This window comes from Marmota flaviventris, chromosome 4 (assembly GCF_047511675.1).
Source record: "Marmota flaviventris isolate mMarFla1 chromosome 4, mMarFla1.hap1, whole genome shotgun sequence".
Lineage (NCBI taxonomy): Eukaryota > Metazoa > Chordata > Mammalia > Rodentia > Sciuridae > Marmota > Marmota flaviventris.
In genome coordinates this window covers 670,549-692,982 of record NC_092501.1, presented here as the reverse complement: position 1 = coordinate 692,982, position 22,434 = coordinate 670,549, and the positions used below count along the sequence as shown (strand labels likewise).

The 22,434-nt window shown below is 52.3% G+C and overlaps 2 protein-coding genes across 9 annotated transcripts; both read left to right on the top strand.

Moving 5' to 3' along the window:
• Positions 1-231: 231 nt before the first annotated feature.
• Positions 232-11,086, top strand: Paox (polyamine oxidase). 5 transcript variants are annotated; one of them, XR_003581183.2, is made up of 8 exons: positions 232-448; positions 929-1,415; positions 2,108-2,307; positions 4,213-4,465; positions 6,162-6,277; positions 6,976-7,133; positions 9,093-9,188; positions 11,039-11,086. XR_003581183.2 is itself a non-coding variant. In XM_027924921.2 (7 exons), exons 1-7 carry the CDS (start codon positions 268-270, stop codon positions 8,521-8,523), a joined length of 1,536 nt encoding a protein of 511 aa, XP_027780722.2. In that variant the 5' UTR covers positions 235-267; the 3' UTR covers positions 8,524-8,748. The 5 variants fall into 5 exon arrangements, 2 of the variants coding, with proteins under 2 accessions (XP_027780722.2, XP_027780721.2); XR_011707263.1 differs by lacking the exon at positions 11,039-11,086 and adding an exon at positions 10,019-10,096 and having other exon boundaries at positions 9,096-9,188; XR_011707262.1 differs by lacking the exon at positions 11,039-11,086 and adding an exon at positions 10,019-10,096.
• Positions 10,540-21,107, top strand: Mtg1 (mitochondrial ribosome associated GTPase 1). 4 transcript variants are annotated; one of them, XM_071610799.1, is made up of 12 exons: positions 10,541-10,733; positions 11,039-11,215; positions 11,949-11,984; positions 12,917-13,008; positions 14,354-14,434; positions 14,831-14,887; positions 15,107-15,197; positions 16,771-16,832; positions 17,245-17,341; positions 17,692-17,773; positions 20,025-20,137; positions 20,494-21,107. In XM_071610799.1, the coding sequence occupies exons 1-12, from the start codon at positions 10,625-10,627 to the stop codon at positions 20,682-20,684; spliced, it is 1,188 nt and encodes a 395-aa protein (XP_071466900.1). In that variant the 5' UTR covers positions 10,541-10,624; the 3' UTR covers positions 20,685-21,107. The 4 variants fall into 4 exon arrangements, with proteins under 4 accessions (XP_071466902.1, XP_071466900.1, XP_071466901.1 ...); XM_071610801.1 differs by lacking the exon at positions 14,831-14,887 and having other exon boundaries at positions 10,540-10,733; XM_071610800.1 differs by lacking the exon at positions 11,949-11,984 and having other exon boundaries at positions 10,542-10,733.
• Positions 21,108-22,434: the final 1,327 nt, after the last annotated feature.

The following is a 22,434-nucleotide window of genomic DNA, read 5'->3' as shown; positions in this document are numbered from 1 at the left end:
AGGCTAGCGGAGGCAGGAGAGGCTAGTGTCACACGGTGCGCCCTCCACCCGCTGACCTCTGCCCCTGCCCCACTCACCCCCTCCCTTTTCTCCCCGCAGGGCCCCAGCCCTCAGGCTCCGCCTCATTAGGCCCCGCCCCGTCCTCAGGCCCCGCCCTCGACCGCGTCATCCTCACCGGGCCTCACCCGGCCCTCAGGCCCCGCCCCCCCATTCTCACCAAACCCGGCCCCCGGCCTCAGGTCCCGCGGCCGGACGCCAGCACGAGCCATGGCGTCAGGCGGCGATGGCGCGGAGGCCTCGGGCGGCCGGCGGGTGCTGGTGGTGGGCGGCGGCATCGCGGGGCTCGGAGCCGCACAGAGGCTCTGCCGCCACCCGGCCGCCCAGCATCTGCGGGTCCTGGAAGCCACGGCCTGCGCCGGGGGTCGCATCCGCTCGGAACGCCGCTTCGGTAACCGCCTCGGACCCTTTCGCGGAACCCCTTCCTGATCCCCGCTCCGGAGCCCAGTCCACTCTACCAGGGCACGAGGGCGTCAGGCCGGTAGCCCCCCCCACACAGCCCAAGCTCTCTGGGCGCGAAACATGACCCAAAGCTAGTCAGGAGGCGTCTGGCCAGGGGAAGGCAGCCTCGGGCCCTGCACCGTGCCGCTCCAGCCCAGGGTCGTTCCAGGCAGCCTCTCTTTCCCTCCAAGTCTTTCCTATAAGTGCCCTGCTGAGGCAGGTGCAGGCCAGCACCTCCCTGGGTGATCCCCTTAAGCCAGGTCTGTCAGAGTCCAGCCAATGGGAACTACCTGGCCCTCGAGGACAAAATCGATGGCTGTCATGGGAAGCGTGGCCTTCAAGTTGGTCTTCAGAGCATGCTTGGGAAGGGGAGGGCTGGGGTGACCTTTCTGAAGAGGGGACCTCCAAATGGCATTTCCTCTGCCCCCAGGTGGCGTGGTGGAGGTGGGTGCACACTGGATCCATGGGCCCTCCCAGGGCAACCCTGTCTTCCAGCTGGCTGCTGAGTATGGTCTCCTAGGGGAGAAGGAGTTGTCCAAGGAGAACCAGCTGGTGGAGACAGGTGGGCATGTAGGCCTGCCTTCTGTGTGCTGTACTAGCTCCGGGGCACGTGTGAGCCTTGAGCTGGTGGCAGAGATGGCCAGTCTGTTTTACGGGCTGATAGACCAGACCCGGGAGTTCCTTCATGCAACTGAGACCCCAGTGCCCAGCGTTGGGGAGTACCTCAAAAAGGAGATCAGCCAGCAGGTAACCGGCTGGACAGAGAATGAGGAGACCAGGAAGCTCAAGTTGGCCATCCTGAACACCTTCTTCCACGTGGAGTGCTGCTTGAGTGGCACCCATAGCATGGACCTGGTGGCCCTTGCGCCCTTTGGAGAGTACACCGTGCTGCCAGGGCTGGATTGCACCTTCTCTGGGTATGGATGTGGCCCTGCCTCCCCAGAAAGCCCTCTGTACACCCCAGGGCCAAGGGGCTGGCTGGACTCTGTTCTCTGACTTTGAGAGGCAGAGGAGGTGGGGGAAGACTAGAGACATTTGCCCTTCCCATTCAGAAAAACCAGTCACTATTTTTCCTAGCTTTGTTTACTTAAGCAAAAGAGAGTTATTTTTCAAAAGCACAACTGGGAGAGGAAAGATATGTTGGAATGCCTTCTCTCTCCTGTCCCTGAGGCCTCTTAAGTACAAAGTGCTACCAGAGGGGCTTCAGCTGCAGAGTGCCAGGCAGGCCTCTCCCCTGTGACAGGGTGGCTTTGCAGGTGTGATCCATTGGACTCTCAGAAGTCAGCCCTGAGGCTTCTGCCCAGGAGATGGGCATTTGTGACTCAAGAAATGTGCAGACACAGAAGTCTTGGGTGGTTAGGAGGGAGCCCTGGTTCTCCATGCTTACCTGGACAGCTTTGTGTCCATTATCTCAGGAAGGTGGTGTTAATATTCCTGTGGCTGACAGGAAAACCACAGGAGCTGCTCCCCACTTCTGAGCAGACTCTGCACCTACCTCCCCGTGCCTGGCTGGGAGTGGTGCTCCGTTTGACATCTGTGGGAGCTTGGAGGTCTTATTTCCATCAGACTTATGGTTCTCTTAAGCAATTCTGACATCTATCTCTCCTAGGGGCTACCAGGAACTTACCAACTGCATCATGGCCTCCTTGCCGAAGGACGTGATGATTTTCAACATGCCTGTGAAGACTATTCACTGGAACGGGTCCTTCCGGGAGGGCACATTTCCTGGGGAGGCCTTTCCTGTGTTGGTGGAGTGTGAGGATGGCAGCCGCCTTCCAGCACATCACGTCATTGTCACCGTTCCCTTAGGTAGAGTCCACTTTCAGTCCCAATACCCCTCCCTGGTACAATGGCCTCAGGCTGCATAAGCTCTGGGATGTTTGCTGGGCTGTGGGCTCCCATTCTTACTCTGATAATGTTTGGATAGACGGAAGGAACCACTCTCATGTTTGTAGCAATTGCCTGCTTTGGGTTAAGGGTTTCACAGTAAGAAAATGCAAGTAAAAGTATGCTCTGCTTGTTTGGTGGGCCGGGCGGGGTGGGGGGAGGTGGATTGGAAAGGCTGGAACTGCGTTGTGAAGTCTCGCTTTCTTGGGGAGGAAAGGGCAGGAAGAATCTGATCTGCAGATTAGGTCCTGTGGGGATCCTTGGGCCCAAGGATCTGCCCAATCTGCCCAATTCCAGATCTGGTACTTTACACCTAAGTGTGTGAGCCAAAGTTGTCTGGCCATTTGATAGCAGTGGGGCTGGCTGAAGGTGGAGTGGCCAGCGTAATTGCTGTGGACTGGACTTGGGCTTTGTGTGTGTGTCAAACCCATGGATCTGTGTTTCTGTTGGGTCTTTTATTCCTTAGAGCAGCTTCAGGAAGTGTCTGCCACTCCCTGCTGTTGGACAGCTTTGAACACGTAGGTGATGAGAGCAGTCACTTGATTGCCCAAGTCATGGCGAGTGCCAGAGCTGACGTGGGAGTCTAGGTTTGGTCGAGGGTGTGAGATGAGAGCCCTGAGGTGGCTGCAGCCACTATGCTGTGTGCCAGGGATAGACAAGACTGTGCTGTTCTCACAAATGGAATCATACTGGGAATATTAGCATCTGCTCTGCTTCCCTTTTTTTTTTTTAAATATTTTTTTAGTTGTTGATGTACTTTTATTATTTATTTATTTATATGTGGTGCTGAGTATCGAATTCAGTGTCTCACAAATGCTAGGCAAGTGCTCTACCACTGAGCCATAACCCCAGCCGCAGCTTCCTTTGTTTTAAACAGAGCTTTCTATGTCTCCAAATCAGCATGCATGGATCTGTTATGAGTCCTTTTTGTTGAACACCAATGGCTTAATTTATGTACGTCTGCAGTTCATGCTAACCAAGCTGCTAGGGCTGAACCCTGGGTATGTGGTCAGTAGATTGACGTGACCCTGGTGTCCACATTGTTCACAAGGCAGTGCTCCAGGCTTATGTCTGCTTTTAACCACATGGTAGTTAATCATAGTGATGGACGTGCAGTGGTCCTCACTGCCTGTGTCACCAGTGTCTGTGTGCATTGGAGACTGAGTGGCTGGTCTGAAAGTAGATTCCAGCTGGGAGTTGCTGGCTGAAGATCTGGACAGGGTGACCCCACCTGTGTCCCCATGACCACGCAAGGGAGCCCTGTCCCTGTTCACTGCCTGTTGATGACCTTGCTGTTCACTGCCTGTTGATGACCTTGCTGTTTGCTGCTGGTTGTTCCTTCTTTCCTCGCTGACTTTGGGAAATTGGCTTGCCGTCACATGCTGCATATGTTCCATCACCTCATTTGACTATGCTATTGTTTGTTGTTCATCCTCTTGTCTATCTCTGGACTGAAGTTACATTTTTGCCATGCAGACTAATTTTTATATAGTTTCTGATGTGGTATGGGCCTATATGTTTAACTGATCTCAAGCCACATGGCTTGTAGAGTGGAGAGACAGAAGGCTTAGGAATGAGCTTTCTTGCAAAGCAGTGTGTGGGTTCCCTCATGCAAACTGCTCCACATGACCAGTGGTGGCCACTGGGCCTGTAGTGTTCCTTTAGAGTCCCAGTGGGCAGGGCCAGCCTCATCTCTGTGTCCCCAGGGTCCTGAATGAACATGTGGCATGTTTAGATGCCTCACTGTCATTCAGGCTGGGATCTTGTTGGCACAAATTCTAGTTTCAGAACTATGTGGTGTGAATCACATCTAATTCTGAATTCCAGGTTTTCTCAAAGAACAACAGAATACCTTCTTTGATCCTCCACTGCCTGCTGAGAAAGCAGAAGCAATCAGGAAAATAGGCTTTGGGACCAACAACAAAATCTTCCTGGAGTTTGAGGAGCCCTTCTGGGAGCCCGACTGCCAGCTCATCCAGGTGGTATGGGAGGACACATCACCCCTTCAGGACACAGCTCCCTCAATGCAGGATGCTTGGTTCAAGAAGCTCATTGGCTTCTTGGTCCTGCCACCCTTCGGGTATGTCTGTGTCCTAAGTGCTCTGAGGGAGGCTGGCCCATTCACTAGGTCTGTCTGCTTGAGAAAACAACATGTGGGGCTCACTGCCAGCCATTTCTGAGGGCTTAATGGGTGAGGGGGGCATGAGCCTCTAAGGGGCTGACTACTGACATCCTGGGCCTGACTCCTGCAGGGACAGATGGAGGTTAACTGCACACAGGTTATCAGTGTCTCAAAGGGCCAGAATGTGCTGGTGGATTGAAGGAATGTTCGATTCCATTGCACTTACTGGGATTCTGTAGGAAACTGGGACTTGTTGATGCAGAAGAAATTTGAAATATGGGTCTGTTCATTTTTGGGGAGAGATGATACTTGAAGGGGATGCAATTACTGAATACTTATAAGTAATGGATCAAGCACCATAGGGGAAGGCTTGACTTCATGGTCCAGCAGCATAACATATTTAGCTGGTGCTAATTCAGGAAGTAGCATCAGGCATGATCAGAGGGTGGGGCTCACACTTTCACGGTGAGACAGAACAGGCAGTGTTCTGTGGTCTTGTGGCAAAGAGAAGTTTGTATTATACTCAAGGACCTTATTTCCAGCATGAAAGACTAGGGACTCAGATGGGAGCAGGAGGCGTGGCCTCTGAGCAGCCCTTCCACTATCCCCTCTCATTGAAGAGAAAACTTACTTTCCAGAGTTTAGAAACCAGTGTGGCAGATGATGTGTGGCTCTCAGACTTGTGGCCAGGATCGCTTTATAAAGTGGTGAGGATCTCAAGAGCTTTCAACTATGGGGATCATGTCTGCACTTACCATGTGAGAAACTGAAACTCAGAAATTTAAAGATAAGTCTTATTTAAGATGACAGTAATAAACCTATTCCATAGCATTAGTAGCATTTCACAATTAAAAATAACTATATTCTCAAACAAATTTGATGAGAAGGGTGGTGGAGTTTGCTTGTCTGCAGGTCTCTTGGAGTCTGGCTCCAGAGTTGCTGGTTCTCAAAGCTGCTGCTGAGTTTACCCTGCAGCGGTGTTTTGTTTTGGTGGACAGGAAGAGGGCCGAGCTACACAGACTTGCAGCTGGAAGGAGGGAGTAGTGAGACACAGCTTTCAGACAGCTGTACCGCTCAACATGTGGTGGTTCTTGAGGGCCAGGCGTGGAGTCTGAGGCCATATCCAGGGACTTTGCACTTTGTTCCACTGAAGTCCATTCGTCTGTCTGACACTTTGAATGGATCCTTCACCTATCTCTGATTTTGGTCATTCAGAAAATATTGGTTCTTGCAATCTTCCAAATGTTGACACATTTTGTTATATAATAAGAAAAAGTTTGGGGCTGGGCATGTGGCACAATGGTAGAAGGCTTGCCTAGCACCCGTGAAACCCTGTCACCACCAATCTCAGAAAAGTCTCTTGGTGAGGACTCCGAGTGAAGCCAGCATAGTCAGCACTGTTCACTGCACATGTGTATGGCCATGCTCACAGCGCCCCGCACCTCGCGACACGTCACTGCCAGTGCACATCTTGCAAATGATGGCCGGAGCAGCAAACATCATCTTGGTGTTATGCAGTTGCTCGGACCCTTAGAGCACTGTCCTGGAAAGCTCTGGGACACTGTGTGGGTGTGGTGGGGCCCACAGAGTGTGGGTCCTTGCAGAGGGACAGCAGAGCTGGGCTAGCTGTGGCTCTTCTATGGTCTCTTTCCAGCAGGTCTGTGCACGTGCTCTGCGGCTTCATTGCTGGCCTGGAGTCTGAGTTTATGGAGACTCTGTCTGATGAAGAAGTACTTCTCTCTCTAACCCAAGTGCTCCGGAGAGTGACAGGTGCTTAACTTGACAAAGCAGATTTATCTGTAGGCAGGAAGTTTACATTTCAGAACAGAGAACTAAATCAGCTCTGTGCATCTCCAGGACAGCCCTTGCTCCTACTGGTGGAGTCAATAACATTCTTATCATTGAGGAACTAAAATGCCTTTATAAACACTTACTACTTCTTTTTTCTAAAATCTGCCACCAAAATAAATGCTGTTTGTCCTTTAACAGAGACTTTCAGGTGAAGAAGCTGAGGCTCAGAAAAGTTGCTCAGGCAGCCAAGGGTCAGTTGGTTAGCAGGGCCTCTGGCCTCTGGTGTTGCCTGTTGGCCCTGGCTGTGTTTGCAGCATTTAGCAGAGCAGCTGAGAAGGGAAGAGCCTCTTAGGAACAGTTTTGAAGCTGGACACAGTGGTGCATGCTCTGTAGTCCCAGCAGCTCCAGAGTCTGTGGCAGGAGGATTGCAAGTTCAAGCAAGGCCAGCCTCAGCAACTTAGCAAGACTGTCTCAAAATAAAAAATGAAAAGGACTGAAGATTAAGCACCCCTGGTTCTATCCCCAGCACCAGGAAAAAGAAAGAAGGAAAGCACTTGGTGGCTCAGTTTTTCCCTAGCCAGTGTCTTTCACTTTAAATTCCTCAGTCTTTAAAATGAATACCAGTTGCAGACACATGATTGAGGGTTCCAGGTTGACATGCTACATCTCTGGTTCAGGAAACCCACAGCTGCCTGCGCCTAAGAGTGTGCTGAGGTCTTGCTGGCACAGTGCCCCATACACCCGGGGCTCCTACAGCTACGTGGCCGTGGGCAGCACTGGAGATGACATAGACCAGCTGGCCCAGCCTCTCCCTGTGGACGACTCCAGCACCCAGGTATGATGGCAGGCCCTGGTGGGTTACCAGCATCCCACTGCAGATCTAGTTCCTGTGAAGACCCAGAGGCACTGGAGTACGAGTGAGTGGTGGGTAGGGCTGGACCTCCAGACTCAGCCATTTTCTTTTCAAAATTAAAAGTTAATTTAAAAGTACATTGGTTATATCAAAACTATATATGCAAATAGCTTCAAGAGTCATAATTCTACAATACTGGCTAACAAAGTGAAACAAAAGTAGCTGATGGGCAACTCATCCCCTACCCAGACTATTCTTTCAAACAATTTTTTTATTCTTTTTTGTGGTGCAGGGATAAACTCATAGTCCCATGCACGCTAGGCAAGTCTCTACCCCTAGCTACATCCTCAGCCCCTCAGCTGACTTGATCTCTAAATTTACTCTCTCTGTAAAGCACATGTTTATATTATCACTTTCAAAAAAAGAAAAAAAAAATTGTGGAGGGCCTGGGGCTGTATCTCAGTGGCAGAGCACTTGCCTCGCATTTATGAGGCACTGGGTTCAATCCTCAGCACTGCATAAAAATAAATAAAATCGAGGTATGCTGTCCATCTACAAGTATAAAAAAAATCATGGAAAACATCAAATGTATACAAAAGTAGGCAGAAGCTTGCAGGGGCCTACCCTGTCCTCGGCAGCCTCCCGACCCATGGTTTCTGAGCATGGTCATACGCACGTATATTGTGTGTGACTCTAAACAGTAAGGACACTCTGAAAGTATGGTCGGGTGCAGCTCAGTGTAGAGCATTTGCCTGGTGTGCACGAGGCCCTGGGTTCTAATCCTAGCACTACAAAACCATAACCACAACAAAAAGCCCAGCAAACATATGTAGCTGTACTGTTACGACACTAAAAAAGACACACTCCTGAGCGTCATCCAGTACTCGCCATTCAGTCTTCCAGTCATCTTATGATCTTGTTCAGCTCGTTTGTTGGCCAAGTCACTTACTGGTCAGCTTCTGCCCAGCTCATAGGCTCCAGCTTTTGCCTACTTCTCTGTCTGCCTGGCTCTGGAGTCTCTCCTCATCCTCCTGGGGGACTCAGCAGTTCTGGAGAGGCCACTGTTCACTGCCTCACAGCTTGCTTTCTCCAGGTGCTATTCACACCTGCACAGTCCAGGCATGAGGTCTCCTGCCAGTCTTGGGAGTGAATAGGTGGGCATGGGGCTCTGTTTTCTGCCTCTGTGTCAGCTGTCTCAATTGCATCCAACCCTGACCCTTTTCTGCAGCTCCAGATCCTGTTTGCAGGGGAAGCCACACATCGGACGTTTTACTCTACAACGCATGGGGCCCTGCTGTCTGGCTGGAGGGAGGCTGATCGCCTCATTGGTCTGTGGGACCTGCAGTCCCAGCAGCCCCGGCCCCGGCTCTGAGCTCGGTTTCTACCTGGGTTGCTCCCTTGGGGGATGCTGGGACCTGCCTTCTTTCAGTCTGGCTTGAGATTCCAGGACCTCACTGACAGTCCTTTTTGGATAACTGGGTCACCTCATTTCTTATGTCTGTCACTGGAACCTGCCAGGATGGAGCTTGGACTGATCTGGAAGTCGCTGGATGCCACTGCTAGTGGGGATGCTATGTACATAAAGCAGTTAATGCCACCTCCTTTTGTCTAGAGTTGTCCTTGTACCTGGGGCTGCAGAAACTGCCACCTTTGTTCTTGCTGTGCTGCAGGCCAGGTTGGGGCCATGTCTTGACCCTTTGTGCCCCTAGTGTGTACTCTGTCCCTGGGTACCCTTGCCCCTGGCCCCTGATCCCTGGCATCTTAAGGTGCTCCCCAAGTTCCCATTGCTGCAGTCTGGGACCACGGTGTGGTTGGCGAGCCACCCCACCTTATTGGGGAGCCAGGCAGTGCTGGCGTGGATCTGCTGGGTGCTTTCTATTTGGTCTTACTGCATCCTTATAGCAGCTCTGGGGGATAAGCCATGCTACTCCTGTTTCACAGCAGAAGAGACAGAAAGCTCAGACTGAGTAACTACGCTGCACCAGAGCTACCATGGGCTCTTGACATTTCTCCTGGAGCACTATGGCCAGAGGGCAGGTGGGTATAGCTGGGGGGGCACTTTGTAGGGAGGCACAAGAACATCAGAAGTCTGCTACCCACCCCCACAGGCTGGGGGGCTGCTGGAGGGCTTGTGTGGGGAGCTCCTGGCCTAGGTACCTCAGGACAGTCTGTCCATCCCCATTTGGTTTCAGAATCTGGAAGGAAGGTCTCAAGGCCACACCCCTCCAGAGCTGCCAGGCTCATGCCCTTACCTCTGCAGCCCAGCTCAGCTCTGCCTGGCCCTTCCTTTCTCATACTTCATGTCTAGGTTTGTCAGTCCTCCAGGGCGTGCCGGGACCCCTAGATGGCCCAGAGACTACTCAGGCTCCCCCCATAGCATGTCATATCCAGTGCTTTGTAGAGTCCTTGCTGCCTTGTGCTGCATGAGGCACCTGCCAATCAGACTGGTGTGAGAAACATTCAACAACGCTTTGTTATAGTTTATGGTCCCAGGATATGAAAGTGCAGCTTTCTTCAAGGGCAAAGATCTTCATTGTTGATTTTGAAGTTTCATCAATTCACATGCCTTGAGGAAACATTCCTGTTTTCACAGACCTAGGCTGCCCCCTCTTTGTAGGAAAGAGAGGCTCTGAATGCCTCATTGGGAAGGGCTCTGCAGTGTACTGTGGGGACCCAGATCCAATCCAGGAGCGTTGGGAGCTCAGTGTTAGAGGTTAAGCATCATGACATCATAACATGGTAATCTGAGCATGTGTAGTGTTTAGGACATTGTTTCAATGATGCCATTGGAGGGAGGCTCTTGTAGCCCTTTTGGGGTGAGTGGTTTGGCCTGGGGGCAGCCTGGGCAGGCTCATCTTGTCCTGCAGCCTCGAGGAGCACTGCAGTCTCATTGTATTATTAAACGCTGGTTGCAATCAGCGTTTGGAAGCATTGTTACACTAAACTTGGAATACTTGAAAAAGAAGTGGAGCTGTTTAAGTGTATAAGGTAAGTTTAAAGTATGATAGCGTTTTAAAACAAGTCTGTAAGAAGGGGCCAAACATTGATACGAAGTTTTGCTATATATACTCAGAATATGCTTAAGGGGCAACTGGGATTTTTCAGTTTTTAATTTTATTCTCTGCGGTGCTGGTGATAGAACTCGGGGCCTTGAGCATGCCAGGCAAGAGCTTCACCGCTGAGATGAATCCCAATCTCTGGGACTTTTTAAATCTAACTAGGGTTAATACGTGCCTTAATTGCTTAAGAAAAATCCCACAAAACCCAGAACCTGAGCGAGAACTGCCCCGCCCCGCCCCGCTCCGCTCCGCCCCGCTAAGGGGGCCCGCCTGTACGGGCTCCCTCACGGCCAGGACAGTGGTGTGCGCATGCGTAACCGCGCGGCTGCACCCTGGAGCGCCGGAAGCGCGGCTGTGGCAGGGTCGCGGGCCGGGCGAGGCTGTGCACCGAGAGCGCTTCCGGGACGCGATGCCATGCGGCTGTCCGCGGTCGCGCTGCGCGCCGCCGGAGCCGCCTGGCGCGAGTGCTTCCCCCTGCAGGGCCGCGACGTGGCACGCTGGTTCCCGGGCCACATGGCCAAGGGTGAGGTCCGGCGGGAGGCGCGCTGTCCGGGCGCCGCTCGGCGCGGGAGAGCAGCGGGGCCGCTCCAGGCGCAGGGCTTCCCGCTGCGGTCTTGCAGCGATGTCGCTCTTCTGTGGTCGTTTGCCCCGCCTCGGAGTCTCCAATTGTACACCAAGTTTGGCCCTGTGCGGCCGGCTGAGGGACCTTGTGGGGACCTGTCTCCACCAAGGGCGTTCACTCGGTGGTGTCCTCCCTGACAGGCCAACTAAAACTCTGCCCCTCCGGAAGCTCACGGGCCCCTCCCTTAGTGCTCTTGTGTTTTGCAGGGCTGAAGAAGATGCAGAGCAGTCTGAAACTGGTGGACTGTGTCATCGAGGTCCATGACGCCCGCATATCCTTTCGCCGCGCAGGAGGGGCCCCGTTCCTGAGCCAGACTGTGCATGAGACAGCAAGCAGGCAGTACTGGTCTCCGCCCACCTTTGCCTGGCCCTGGCCCTCATCCGGTCAGCTGCCTGCAGCAGCCAGCCGCCTGACTTGTCCTTACTGTCATTTAAATCAGCGCTTTTCCACCTTCTTATATGTTAGAATTACCCGGAGGCTTTTAAACACGCTGGTTGCTAGGCCCCCTTTCAGATCATAGTCTGTGTTGTGGGGTCCAGGCCACATGTGTTCCGAAGCTCCACACCTGTGGTGTTGGTGTCTGAATGGGCCACTCAGGCTTTCCAGGGTACCCCGCATGGAAATTTCTAGATAGGGTATGAAAGCTGAGATTAAAGGTTCCTGCCAACCTGGGTTTTCCTCTTACCTGAGTGAATCATTGACAAGACATGGTGATTGTGCTCATTAATTTGTACTGCTCAGACCTGGTTTTCTCACTTTTGAAAAAAGTGTGGAGGTTCTCCTGTGGTGGTGTTTGCCAGCTGTCACCAACCTGCCTGTGTAACCCCAGAAAAGCTGGGGATGCCAGCCCCATAGGCCTGTCCCTGTGGACCACCCAGGAATAGCCAAGTGCAAACGTGTGCCTGACCTCCACTGCCTGGAGTCTCTGGAAGTAGAAGTGGAGGATGACCATTTTCAGGGCTCAAAGGCTGGTTGGAACTTAAGTAACAAAATAGCAGGAATTTTTGCATTGGGCTGTAAATATAAATCAATTTACTGACAGGCTGGTCAAAGGTGTTTACTGGCAATTATATGTCTGATTATTCTTTAAACTTTATAACTTTTAACTTTTTTCAGTATTGGAGATTGAACCCAGGGCCTCACACATGCTAGGCAAGTGCTGTAATGGGCTACATTCCTGTTCTTATGTCTGATCATTTAAAAAATGAATAAAACCCGTAGTCATTATTTAGTGTGTGTGATGAGAGGACTTTTTTCCACCTTTCATCTCTAGAACATTCTACTTTATCTAGGATATGGCAGGGAACCGGTATTGGATAGTAACATCCTGGGAGAGAGTGCTGGAGGCTGGTGGATGACTGAATGAGCAGAGACTTGGTCAGCACTGAGGGAGGGTCCCTTTGTGTGGCAGGTAGCGGTTAGAGTGGAAGCCTCACTAGGGCATGTCAGAGGCCTCTGGACTCTCAAAGCTAGACTCCCTGGGAGAGACAAGTACTAGGAGAGCCAGGGGTCTCTACACAGTGAAGGGAAGAAGCTGCTGCCTGCCTGTGTTAGCCTCACGTTCAGTCCCAGAGTCCCTGGCTGAGGGCAGTACTGAGAAGGCAGCATCTTCCTTGGGGATCTCTGGGAGGAGGCCTACCCACCTGTAGGGTGGCAGCGACCCCCAAGTCCTTGGTGGCCATAGGTGGGTGGTACTTTGAGGTATTCTCTGGGAGGTTCCCCCTGAGTGATCAGGTCATTGTTTTGAGCCCAGGTGCTTTGGCAGCTAAATAGTAACTTGCTTATAAAACCTCCCTCTGAACTGGTTTCCCATTTGGGAAGCTGAGTGAAGCCATTGCCTTGCTGACTGCCTGTCCTGGCTACTGCAGGAGGTGCACCCTGTCCTCAGCCTGAAGGGCAGAATCTGAGTTGGCTTGGCAGCCCCGAGGATACGACAGTGGACTGGGCTGGCTCCTGATCTGAGATAGGGCTTTGTCCTCTGCCTTCAGCTCTTACTGACATGAGGTAGATAAGGTAAAGTAGGTTGATGGGCTGGTAAAGCTTTGAGGAAATTTTGCCTTAATGTTGCCACATCCCACTTTCAGGCCGCAACCCTCTGTTTCAGGAGACCCTTGGACTAAAGCCTCACTTGCTGGTCCTCAATAAGATGGACTTGGCAGACCTCACAGAGCAGCGGGTGAGGGCCTTTCCAAAAGATGCCTGCAGAGCATGACACAGATGTTGCTGGACAGACTCAGAATCAGCCAGGCTCAGTGTTATTTCTCTAGGCGGGTTCTGCCTCAGAAACAGCTCTGCTTTTTTTTTTTCAGTTGGATACAATACCTTGATTTTATTTATTTATTTTTACATGGTGCTGAGGATTGAGCTCAGGGCCTCCCGTGTCCTAGGCGAGCGCTCTACCGCTGAGCCACAACCCAGCCCCCATCTCTGCTTTTCAGGAGGACTTGACAACAGAACAAGAAAAGCAGAGGCACCACCTCCAGTAATATTTCCAGTCTCCATGTTTCCTTTTCCCTTGGGCCTTCTGTCCCCATTCTGCTTAGCTCTGGAGAAATCTGTTAGCTACTTTGGGCCTGCCTTCCCCACCCCCAGTCCTTCTACCCTCTAGATCACAGGGTGTACAGAAGGCAGCTGGCAGCAGAAAACCTGGGTTCAGGCTGGTGAGCATGGATGTCTGGGGGCATTGCAGCCATCACGGAGACCAGTGCTGCCCAGCACAGTGTGCTTGGCATCCTGATCTTGGATGTCTACTTGCAAATGCTCAGAATGGACACCATTTCCCCAGGAGGTGGCAGTGTGCCACTGGAGGCTGCCACAGCTGAGCCTTCCCTTAGGCCCTTCTGAAACCATGAATGCTGTGTCTGCTTTGCCCCACGTGGTGGCCTCTGGCCAACAGTGATCACTGTAGCTGAGGAACTGACTTTCACATCTTACCTAGTTCTAAGTTTGAGAAGCTGCATGAGGCCAATGCCTGCAGCTCTGGACATCGCTAGTCTAGTCTGGAGGTCTGTGATGGCTGCGGCACCCCCAGGTGTCCGCACTCACCAACCTGACTCTAGGTTTTCTATGGTTGGCTGCCTTCAGCACACACAGTGATCCGGAAACTGGAAGGGCTGGGGGAGGTGTGGGAGGTCCGGTTTCTCCAGAGCCAAGCCGAATTGGGCACAGGTGGGAGGGTACTTTCTGTGTGACCAGGAAATGTGGAGGCTGGAAATGTTATTGGAGGTGTTGCTTCTGCTTTTCTTGCTCTGTGGTCGAGACCTTTGCTAAGTGGTGTCACGGTCTTAAATTCAAGGCAATTTTTAAAAAGTTGCTAGTAGCATGGAAATTTCCTTGCTGCAGCAGCAGCAGTGCCTTCATTTTCCTAGGTGACTGGCACACCCCAGTGGCCTGCAGAGCTCAGGTGGCTCTGAGCAACGGTGCTCCTGGCCAACTGTTCCTTGGAGCTCAGTCCTGGAGTTTGATTGTGCCGTGCCACCCATATTTGCATTTAATATATAAAATGGCAATATCTCTTTCAGAAAATTCAGCAGCACTTAGCAGGAGAAGGCCTAAAACATGTCATTTTTACAAACTGCATAAGGGATGAGAACATCAAGCAGGTAGGCCTTTTTCTGCTCACATGTTTCTGCTTTATAACATTATTTTATAAGAAGCAGTTTTTGGGGAAGATCCTGGGGTTGGCTTCTGCTTTCCAGGGATGTGGGCAGTCAGCCAGAGTATAGCTGTCCTAGAAGCCCCCTGGGGAGCCACCTACTCCTCCCTAGTGTAGGGGTGGGGACAGTCTGCCTCTGGGTCTGGGATCTGGGCACTTGAGAGTACTACCTTCAGAAATTCAGGCAGGTCAGGCCTCCCTGTCAGCTGCTGGAGTCTGTGTGTGAGGTCCGTGTCTCCTGATGAGTGGCAGGGAGAGGGTCCCTGATGCTGGTGTGTGGAGGTGGCTGCATGGGGAGTGCATTAGGGGATGTCAGGCTGAAATGAATGGCTTTTTGTTTCAGATAATCCCAAAGGTCATAGAACTGGTTGGGAGCAGCTACCGCTACCACCGATCAGAGGTTGGTTAGTGGGGCCCAGAGCTGGTAGTGGGCCAGCCCTTTCCTGCCTGTGAGAGGACGGGGAGTGCCCTAGCAGGAGGCTTGGCCCTTCTCCTGGGTCTCTTCAGCCAGCAGGGCTGGGTGGCCCATCAGGTGGTAGGTCTCTGCCTGACCTCCTTCCTGGGCTGAGAGTCCACGGCCTGGGCAGGATGGGGCTGAGGGTCTTCCCTGCCCCTGTAGAACCTGGACTACTGCATCCTGGTGGTTGGTGTTCCCAACGTGGGCAAGTCCTCCCTCATCAACTCCCTGAGGAGACAGCACCTCAGGACAGGTGAGCCTGCACCCTCTGCTGCTGAATTGGCCCTTCTGCATCCGTGGGCTCTTCCGCCTGGACAGCAACGGAGAGGGCAGTGTGGGGGACAGCTGTTTGTTGCACTGGATTTTACACTGGATTTGTTTTCTGATGGCTTTCATGTGGGATGGTTTTCTAAACTCGGTGGTTTTTGTTTTTCATTTGTTCAAACCCCTTTGATGCAGATAATTCCACTTGCTGTAGGGTAGAGGGTGCGGGGGGTGTTCTCATCCCAGGTTTCCTGGACTTAGTTTGGAAACCTGAGCCCTCAGCACTGGTCTCCTGCTCATCCTCATGTTAGATAGAAATGTGGCCTGCTGCGCTCATTCACAGTGCCTTGACTGACCATTTTAAAGTTTAATGCTGGATCTAACTGCATTGATTTTGTTGTTCATGTTAGTATTACAGTGTTTATTAACAAATCTATTCACAATATAAAATCTGAGAGCTTTAAGCCATGCTGAACCATTATTCCAGAGAGTATTTTTGGCATTAATTGGAGAGTTCTTAGTTATCTGTTTTTTTTCAGGGAGGGGTGCACTGGGGCACTTTACCACTGAGCCACATCTTTATTCTTTTTTTTTTGTTTTTGGTGCTGGGGATTGAACTCAAGGGTTTATGCATGTGAGGCAAGCACTCTCTCAACTGAGCTACATCCCATCCCTCAGCCTTTTTTTTATTTTCTGTTTTAAGACAGGGTCTTGCTACATTGCTTAGGGCCTTGCTAAGTTACAGAGACTGGCCTTGAATTTACTATCTTCCTGCCTTAGCCTCTTGAGTTGCTGGGATGACAGGCTTGTGCCACCATGCCTGGCCAGTCATCTGTGTATTTTCCTCTGTCCTTTTGTGGTCAGTGGCATTAAGTGTGTTCTTAGTGCTGTTCAGCTATCCTCACTGTCCCCAGACTTACAGCAAGACAGCTCCTGGTCCCCCACCCCCGCAGCCCTGGTCTGTGTCTGACCAGTCTGTGGCAGTGCAGCCCTCCTCTGACTGGCTCATGCGACCAGCAGTGCAGTGCCCGTGTGCCCTGTGTTGGAGCTCCCGTCGGAACTCTTTCTTCCTGGGGCTCCGCGTCCTCTGCTGTGTCTCCGCCAAAGCTTATTTGGATTCTTGCTCCTCTGACTCCTGAGTTGGTTTGGCAGTGGGTAGAGCAGTCCTTGGGGCGTGCCCTCAGCTGGGACCTGTGCAGTGGCCTTGGCATTCACAGTCTGGGCAGGCTGGTCAGGCTTGCTGCGGGCTGTTGGGAGGTGGGCAAGTCCAGGAGGGTGGGGCATGATGAGGGACAGCTCAGGTCTTGCTGTTGTGGGCCTTCCCAGCTCTGGGGAATGAGTCCTGGGCATTTGTCAAGCCTTGTGGCCCCTGCATCTGGCTTTTAAAAAGAGGCCCTGCGTGAGCTGTTGGGGCTAAATGTGGGTAATCATAGCCCTGGGAAGCTTGTTTGGCCTTTGGGGTTTTCATTCTGCTTGTCAAATGGGTTAGTTACATGTGTGCCTGACCGCGCGTTCTGTAGTTGTGTGTCTTGAACACACGAGAGCCCCCTTCTGTCTTACAGGAAAAGCTGCCAGGGTGGGTGGTGAGCCTGGGATCACCAGAGCTGTGATGTCCAGAGTCCAGGTGGGTCCTCTGTGGCCAGGCACAGGTGCTTGCCTGGTGCTGCTGAGCAACCTTGTTGGCCCTGCCCATGACCGTCCTTTCCCACACTCCACTGCATCTCCACCGGGTACTCACCTGTGCCAGGCACTGCCCTGTCCTGTTGCCCAGCCGCCAGGGCACCCCACTGTCAGGAAAGGGCAGAGCCCACTTTCTACACATTCCCTTTTGGTCTCCATGGGACCTAGTGCTCTTATTTATTCTCCAAATCGGGTGAATTAAAACCTCTGGCCACCCCTGTGCTTGGTGAAAATGATGACCCTTTGGGGGTGGGTTTGTTCCTGGGCCCTCCCGTGGAGCCTCTGAGGCCTAGTGTGTGGGGCCAGCCCATCAGGAGGCTGCTGTGGGGGCCTCACTGTGAACTCTGTCTACATAGGTGTGTGAACGGCCTCTGATATTCCTGATGGACACCCCTGGGGTGCTAGCTCCTCAGATTGGAAGTGTGGAGACGGGCCTGAAGCTGGCCCTGTGTGGTGAGCTAAGCCTGGTGCCCTCCCTCCTACCTCGAGTGCCCAGCGCTGACCTTGGCACAGACCTTCAGCAGGAGTAGTTGTTCCACTTTTGCCCTGGCTGCTACTAGATGCTTCGCAAAGCATGCTGGTTGCTATCTGACCCTGCCCTGTGAGAGTGACTTTCACTCTCCCATTTGACAGATGTGGGCAGTCAGACCTTATAGCAAAGGCTTAGCCAAGTGGGAGGAAGGTCAGGATGACAGCTGTGTTCTGTGGAGAGTCTCTGTAGCAGCTGAGACTGCGAGGGGCGCAAGCTTGTTGGGGACACATGCCAGCTGTTGGATGTGCTCACCTTTGCTGCCATCTTCCAGGAACCGTGCTGGACCACCTGGTCGGGGAGGAGACCATGGCCGACTACCTCCTCTACACTCTTAACCGACACCAGCTGTTTGGGTGAGTGGCAGTGAGGGCAGGGCAGGGTGGGCAGCCCCTGCTTGCTTGTCCTGGCCAGGTGAGGCTCTAGACACAGCACACAGGTATTGTAGACGTGATAATCTGCACATTGTTAAAAATTGGGTAAGTCTGACATGAATGCACCTGAGACCATCCGATAATCAAGAAAACGGGCACTCCCATTGCCCATTGTGCTTTGTAGTCTTCCCTTCCTGACCTCTGTGCCCAGGCAGCCCTCTGCTGTCTGTCACTAGATATAAATTTTCTAGAATTTTGCACAAACAAAAGAGATGCCTTTCTTTCAATTGGCTTGTTTGAAATTTATCTTTGTGTGACCTGCTAAGTGGTGCTCAGTGTTCAGACATTGCAGTACGTTTATCCAGTCACCTGTGGGTGGACACCATGTTGTTTGCAGATCTTGGCCAGAGATTTACTTTTATTTAATCTCCAGAGAGTCAGCTTTTGGTTTCATTGACGTTCTCTGTTATCTTTCTGTTTTTTACTTCACTGATTTCAGTCTTTGTTGTTTCTTCATTTATACTTTGCTGATTTTCCTTCCATCTGTACTGCTGATTGTTGAGAAGGGCATTAAAGTCTTCACCCCTCACACACCAGTCTGCTTCCCTGGGCGTCCTCTTGCACTGGCACTGTGCATTTTGAGGCTCTGTTGTAGGTGCAGTAGTGTGCAGGGTGTTGTGAAGTGCTTCTTCATCTTCAGAGAGCTCTCTGTTCTGGGCCCCTTGTCCACAGCACAGAATGCTAGGTTCTTTTGATTGGTATTATCATGGTATATCCTTGCCCACCGTTCTACTTTGTGCATTTGTCTTTATAGTAAAAGTGCATTTCTTATAGGCTGCGTAGAGTTTGGCCTTGTTTTTATCCAATGTGGCGGTCTCTACCTTTCCTATTAGATATTTAGACTATTTACGTTTTGTGTCATCGTTGATGGTTTGAATGTGTTATGCTGTTGGTTTTCTAGTTGTCCCGTGAGTTTTGTGTCTTCTCTCCCTTTTCTGCCTCTTGACATCCAGCTCCATCTCCTTTGTTAGTCTGGTGCCTGTGGTCTTATGCTTCAGGTTTGCAGGAGTCTCAGGAGTCACAAGAGTCACCTGCAGCACTCAGGCAGGCCCTTTTCCTCACCTGATGAGCTTGCCACTGTTATCACACATTCCACCATTGCATGTTGGATAAGTCCTGCACACACTTCCCTTCTCTTCTGTTTGCATAAACAGTCACCTTTTAAGGAGACTCAGACTGTAAGAAGAGCACGTTATATGCTTACCTAGCACATTGCTGTTCAAGGTGCTGCTTGTTTCTTGAGTTCATCTGGTCTTTCACTGTGTGTGAAGGATTTTCCTCAATCTTTACTGTGGGGCAGGTCTGCCTGGCCCCTCCCTCTGTGGGGTAGGTCTGCCTGCCCCCTCTCTCAGGGCAGGGGTCTGCTGAGGTGTGTCCTTTTAGCTCCCGTTGTCCTTCTCCTTTCACCTCACAGGGAGATGCTTTCCCTGTGGGCAGATTTTTGGTGGGAAGGGTGGCCCAGCGTCGTGCTGGTTTTCCTCTGGTGAGGGGTCTGCTTCCTGCCCTCCTGTTCTTTGTCTTCATATTCCTCTGGCTGCTTTGAGTGACTTCTCCTGGTCACTCCTTGAGCAGTTATGTGGGCCCTGCTGTGCTCTTCTTTGTGTTTCTGTGCTTTAGTGTGTTGGTTTCCGGTCTGTGACTTCATGTGTTTGTTTCACTTGGCTAATTTCCAGTGTTATTTCTTCGGTGTTTCTTTTACCTTCTTCCTGCTCACCAGGGCTTGGGTGCCAGCTGCTGGGCACTTGGCCTGTGTGCTGCTTGCTCTGAGATGCTGGGTCCTGTCTGGGTCCTCGCTGGGTTTTGGTCACTGTCTTCTGTGGTGTCTGGTCTGCTGTTCGTCCTATCTCATTGCTTCTCAGGTCCTGCCTTCTCTCATCATCTGTTCCTCAGCTCTTGTAACCACATGGCAGTGAATGTGAGTCTGTACATTCTGATACCTGCCACTTCTGGGTCCACTTCAATTTTTCTCTCATTTGGGATCTGACTTGCTTTGCAGGCTGGTCAGTGTTATTAGGTACCAGACTTTGGATCTCACCTTGTTGGGCCATGGATCTTTCTTTCCTGAAGGAATTCTTGAGCCTCGTCCTGGGATGCTCAGGAGCTTGGCCACTGCCTGCTCTGGGGTGTGGTCAGCAGGCCCCCAAGGTCTGATGTGGCTGTGGCCTGTGTGTAGGTACGTGCAGCACTATGGCCTGGATGGCGCCTCTGACGACATTGAGCATGTGCTGAAGAGAGTGGCCTTGCGGCTGCGGAAGACCCGGAAGGTGAAAGTGCTTACAGGCACCGGTGAGTGAGGCTGTGCTGTGCCACTCAGGGTCTGTGTGTTCCCTGGCTGTCCCTAGAGGAGGGCAGGAGGAGGGAGGCGTGGGGGTTGGAACATGCATGGGCGGTGGTGCTGTCCTGGGGTTGGGGATTGGGCAGAGGAGCTATTGAAGTATCTAGAGAGAAAGGAGCTTGTAGTCCAGGCTCCAGAGTGTGGGACTGGCCCTGTCCCCTGTCCTTGGGTGGTGCTGAGTGGACATTATGCTCTTCTCTATGAACAGGCCTGGCCTGAGCTTTACTCACTGATGCCCAATGTGACTGTCTTGGGGCTGGGCTACCCTTCTTGGAGGACCCTTTCTCATCAGACCCACTGTCTCTAGGGGATGTGAATGTCGTCCAGCCCAACTACTCTGCAGCAGCCCACGACTTCCTCCGGACCTTCCGCAGTGGGCTGTTTGGCCCAGTGATGCTGGACCGTGATGTTCTGCAGGACTGCCCCCCTGCCGACACAGACTCGGCGCCTACTGCGTGCCAGATGGCTTCCCGGACCTCATGTGGACAGAGCGTTTGAGGCTTACAACTTCCCGCTTTTTTCCAGAAGCAACCACGCTGGTCCCTTTGATTCAGGGCCCCACTTTCCCACTCACTGTGGCCTGGCCAGCCCGATGGAGCAGGCCTGCGTGACTGGCCTGGTGAGGCGGTTCCTGTTTAGTGTCTCTAGGGAGAGGCTAATGCTGTCTCGAGGAGCTAAAACTGTAATCTGTAATGTTTGGAGTTCTGGATGAAAAGATCTCTCTCTTCTGGCTCTTTCATTGCACACCCATGCTACCTTGGGCCCACATATTGAAGTCCCTCTCACCAGTGAAAGCTGGAACAGGCAAGTCAGGAATGGGGCTCTCGATGTCCTATGGCCCTGCAGTGACCAAGAGTCTTATTCCCAGTGCAGGGGTTTATTTTGGTTAACTTTGTTATTAAATGAATACATAAACATGGATGGAGGTTCAGAGTAGTGGAACCCAAGGATTTCCTCCCCCTCAGTGCTCCGCTTTCAGGAGGCCACAGGCCCATGGCTCAGCTGTACAACAGGCCAGAGAGTCATGGATGGCCAACTCCTAGCCAAGGGGACAGTGGCCCTGTGCTTCAGGGGGACCCAGACCACCTCCTAGCCAATGGGACAGTGGCCCTCTGCTTCAGGGGGGCCCAGAGGAGGTGCCGAGGACCCATCCCAGTGTTGTGTAGGGAATGTTGCTGTCAGCAGCCTGCATTCTAGAAGGCAGGGTGGTTGGGTTAGCGCAGACGGGAGGTGCTGGTGAGCCTGGACCTGGTGAATAGCTCTGACCTCATTGTCTGGTGGTGGCCTAGCTTTCCCACAGCTGCCTGAGCATCTGCCAGTCTCTGATGCTCAGCTGACTCTCTCCATGCTGTGGGCAGCTGCTCCCAGCGGCTGGTCTTCCAGTAGTGCCTCCCACTGCAACTGCCGCATGATTGACCCATTCTGAGGGTGCCTTCTTAGCATTGTCTGTGTCTTTCTGAGGAGGTATTCAAGGGCCCTTGGCTGTGCGAAAAGCTAAACACACTTGAGGTGAGGCTGGTGTGAAGCAAGCATTGAAAAATGTTTTCGTTGCCTCTGGAACCTTTTGACACTTGTGCGCTGTGGTGTGCAAGGGTCTGATCCAGTGCAGCCCATCAGGGAGGCATCTGAGAAGCCAAGAGGGCTTTGGTGGGTCTCCCTGTACCAAACTGGATGATGGAGGGATCTCATCTGCTTTTGAGAGATCGGCGGGCTTGGCCTTGGCTTGCTGGTCTTAGGTGGCATCCAGCTTGGTTTGGAAGGTATGGAGGAGCATCGGGGCTGGCTGTGCCCTGAGCAATGGCAGTGTGGATGACAGGATGCAAGGAGTAGTGTCCTGTGACTGCTTGGCCCAGGTCTTGAGAGTAGCCTTAAAACCTATCCCCAAACCAGAGCCTTGTGCTGGATGGAGAGATGCTGGTTTCAGCATTGTTCTGGCTAAGCCCAAAGGCTTTTTGGTCCCGAGGGTGAGGGCAAGTCCTGGAAAGAGATTGTCTGTGGGTGAGGGTCTCACAAGAGCACCTAGGAGATGGCCTCAGGTGCTTAGAGATAGACATCTTGGCAGAGCTGGGAACCCCTGAACTGGGCTCATGGGCACTACGCTGGTGGGCCCTGGAGACACAAGGGGCCAGTCTATGCATGAGGTGTTTGGGAGTTGGAGGCAATCCTTGTAAGGGCTGCCAGCATCTTGAGGCTGTTCTGGGTACCCCTCCCCTCAAGATGTCCATGTTTAGATAGCCCTTGGTGGAGT

Bases quoted from the DNA above. Each gene is read 5' to 3' on its own strand.
- Paox (XM_027924920.2), top strand. From the start codon at position 268: ATGGCGTCAGGCGGCGATGGCGCGGAGGCCTCGGGCGGCCGGCGGGTG. The intron at 1,416-2,107 runs GTATGGATGTGG...TATCTCTCCTAG, and splicing joins CTGGATTGCACCTTCTCTGG to GGGCTACCAGGAACTTACCA. The intron at 2,308-4,212 runs GTAGAGTCCACT...TCTGAATTCCAG, and splicing joins CATTGTCACCGTTCCCTTAG to GTTTTCTCAAAGAACAACAG.
- Mtg1 (XM_071610799.1), top strand. From the start codon at position 10,625: ATGCGGCTGTCCGCGGTCGCGCTGCGCGCCGCCGGAGCCGCCTGGCGC. The intron at 15,198-16,770 runs GTGAGCCTGCAC...TCTGTCTTACAG, and splicing joins GAGACAGCACCTCAGGACAG to GAAAAGCTGCCAGGGTGGGT. The intron at 17,774-20,024 runs GTGAGTGGCAGT...GCCTGTGTGTAG, and splicing joins AACCGACACCAGCTGTTTGG to GTACGTGCAGCACTATGGCC.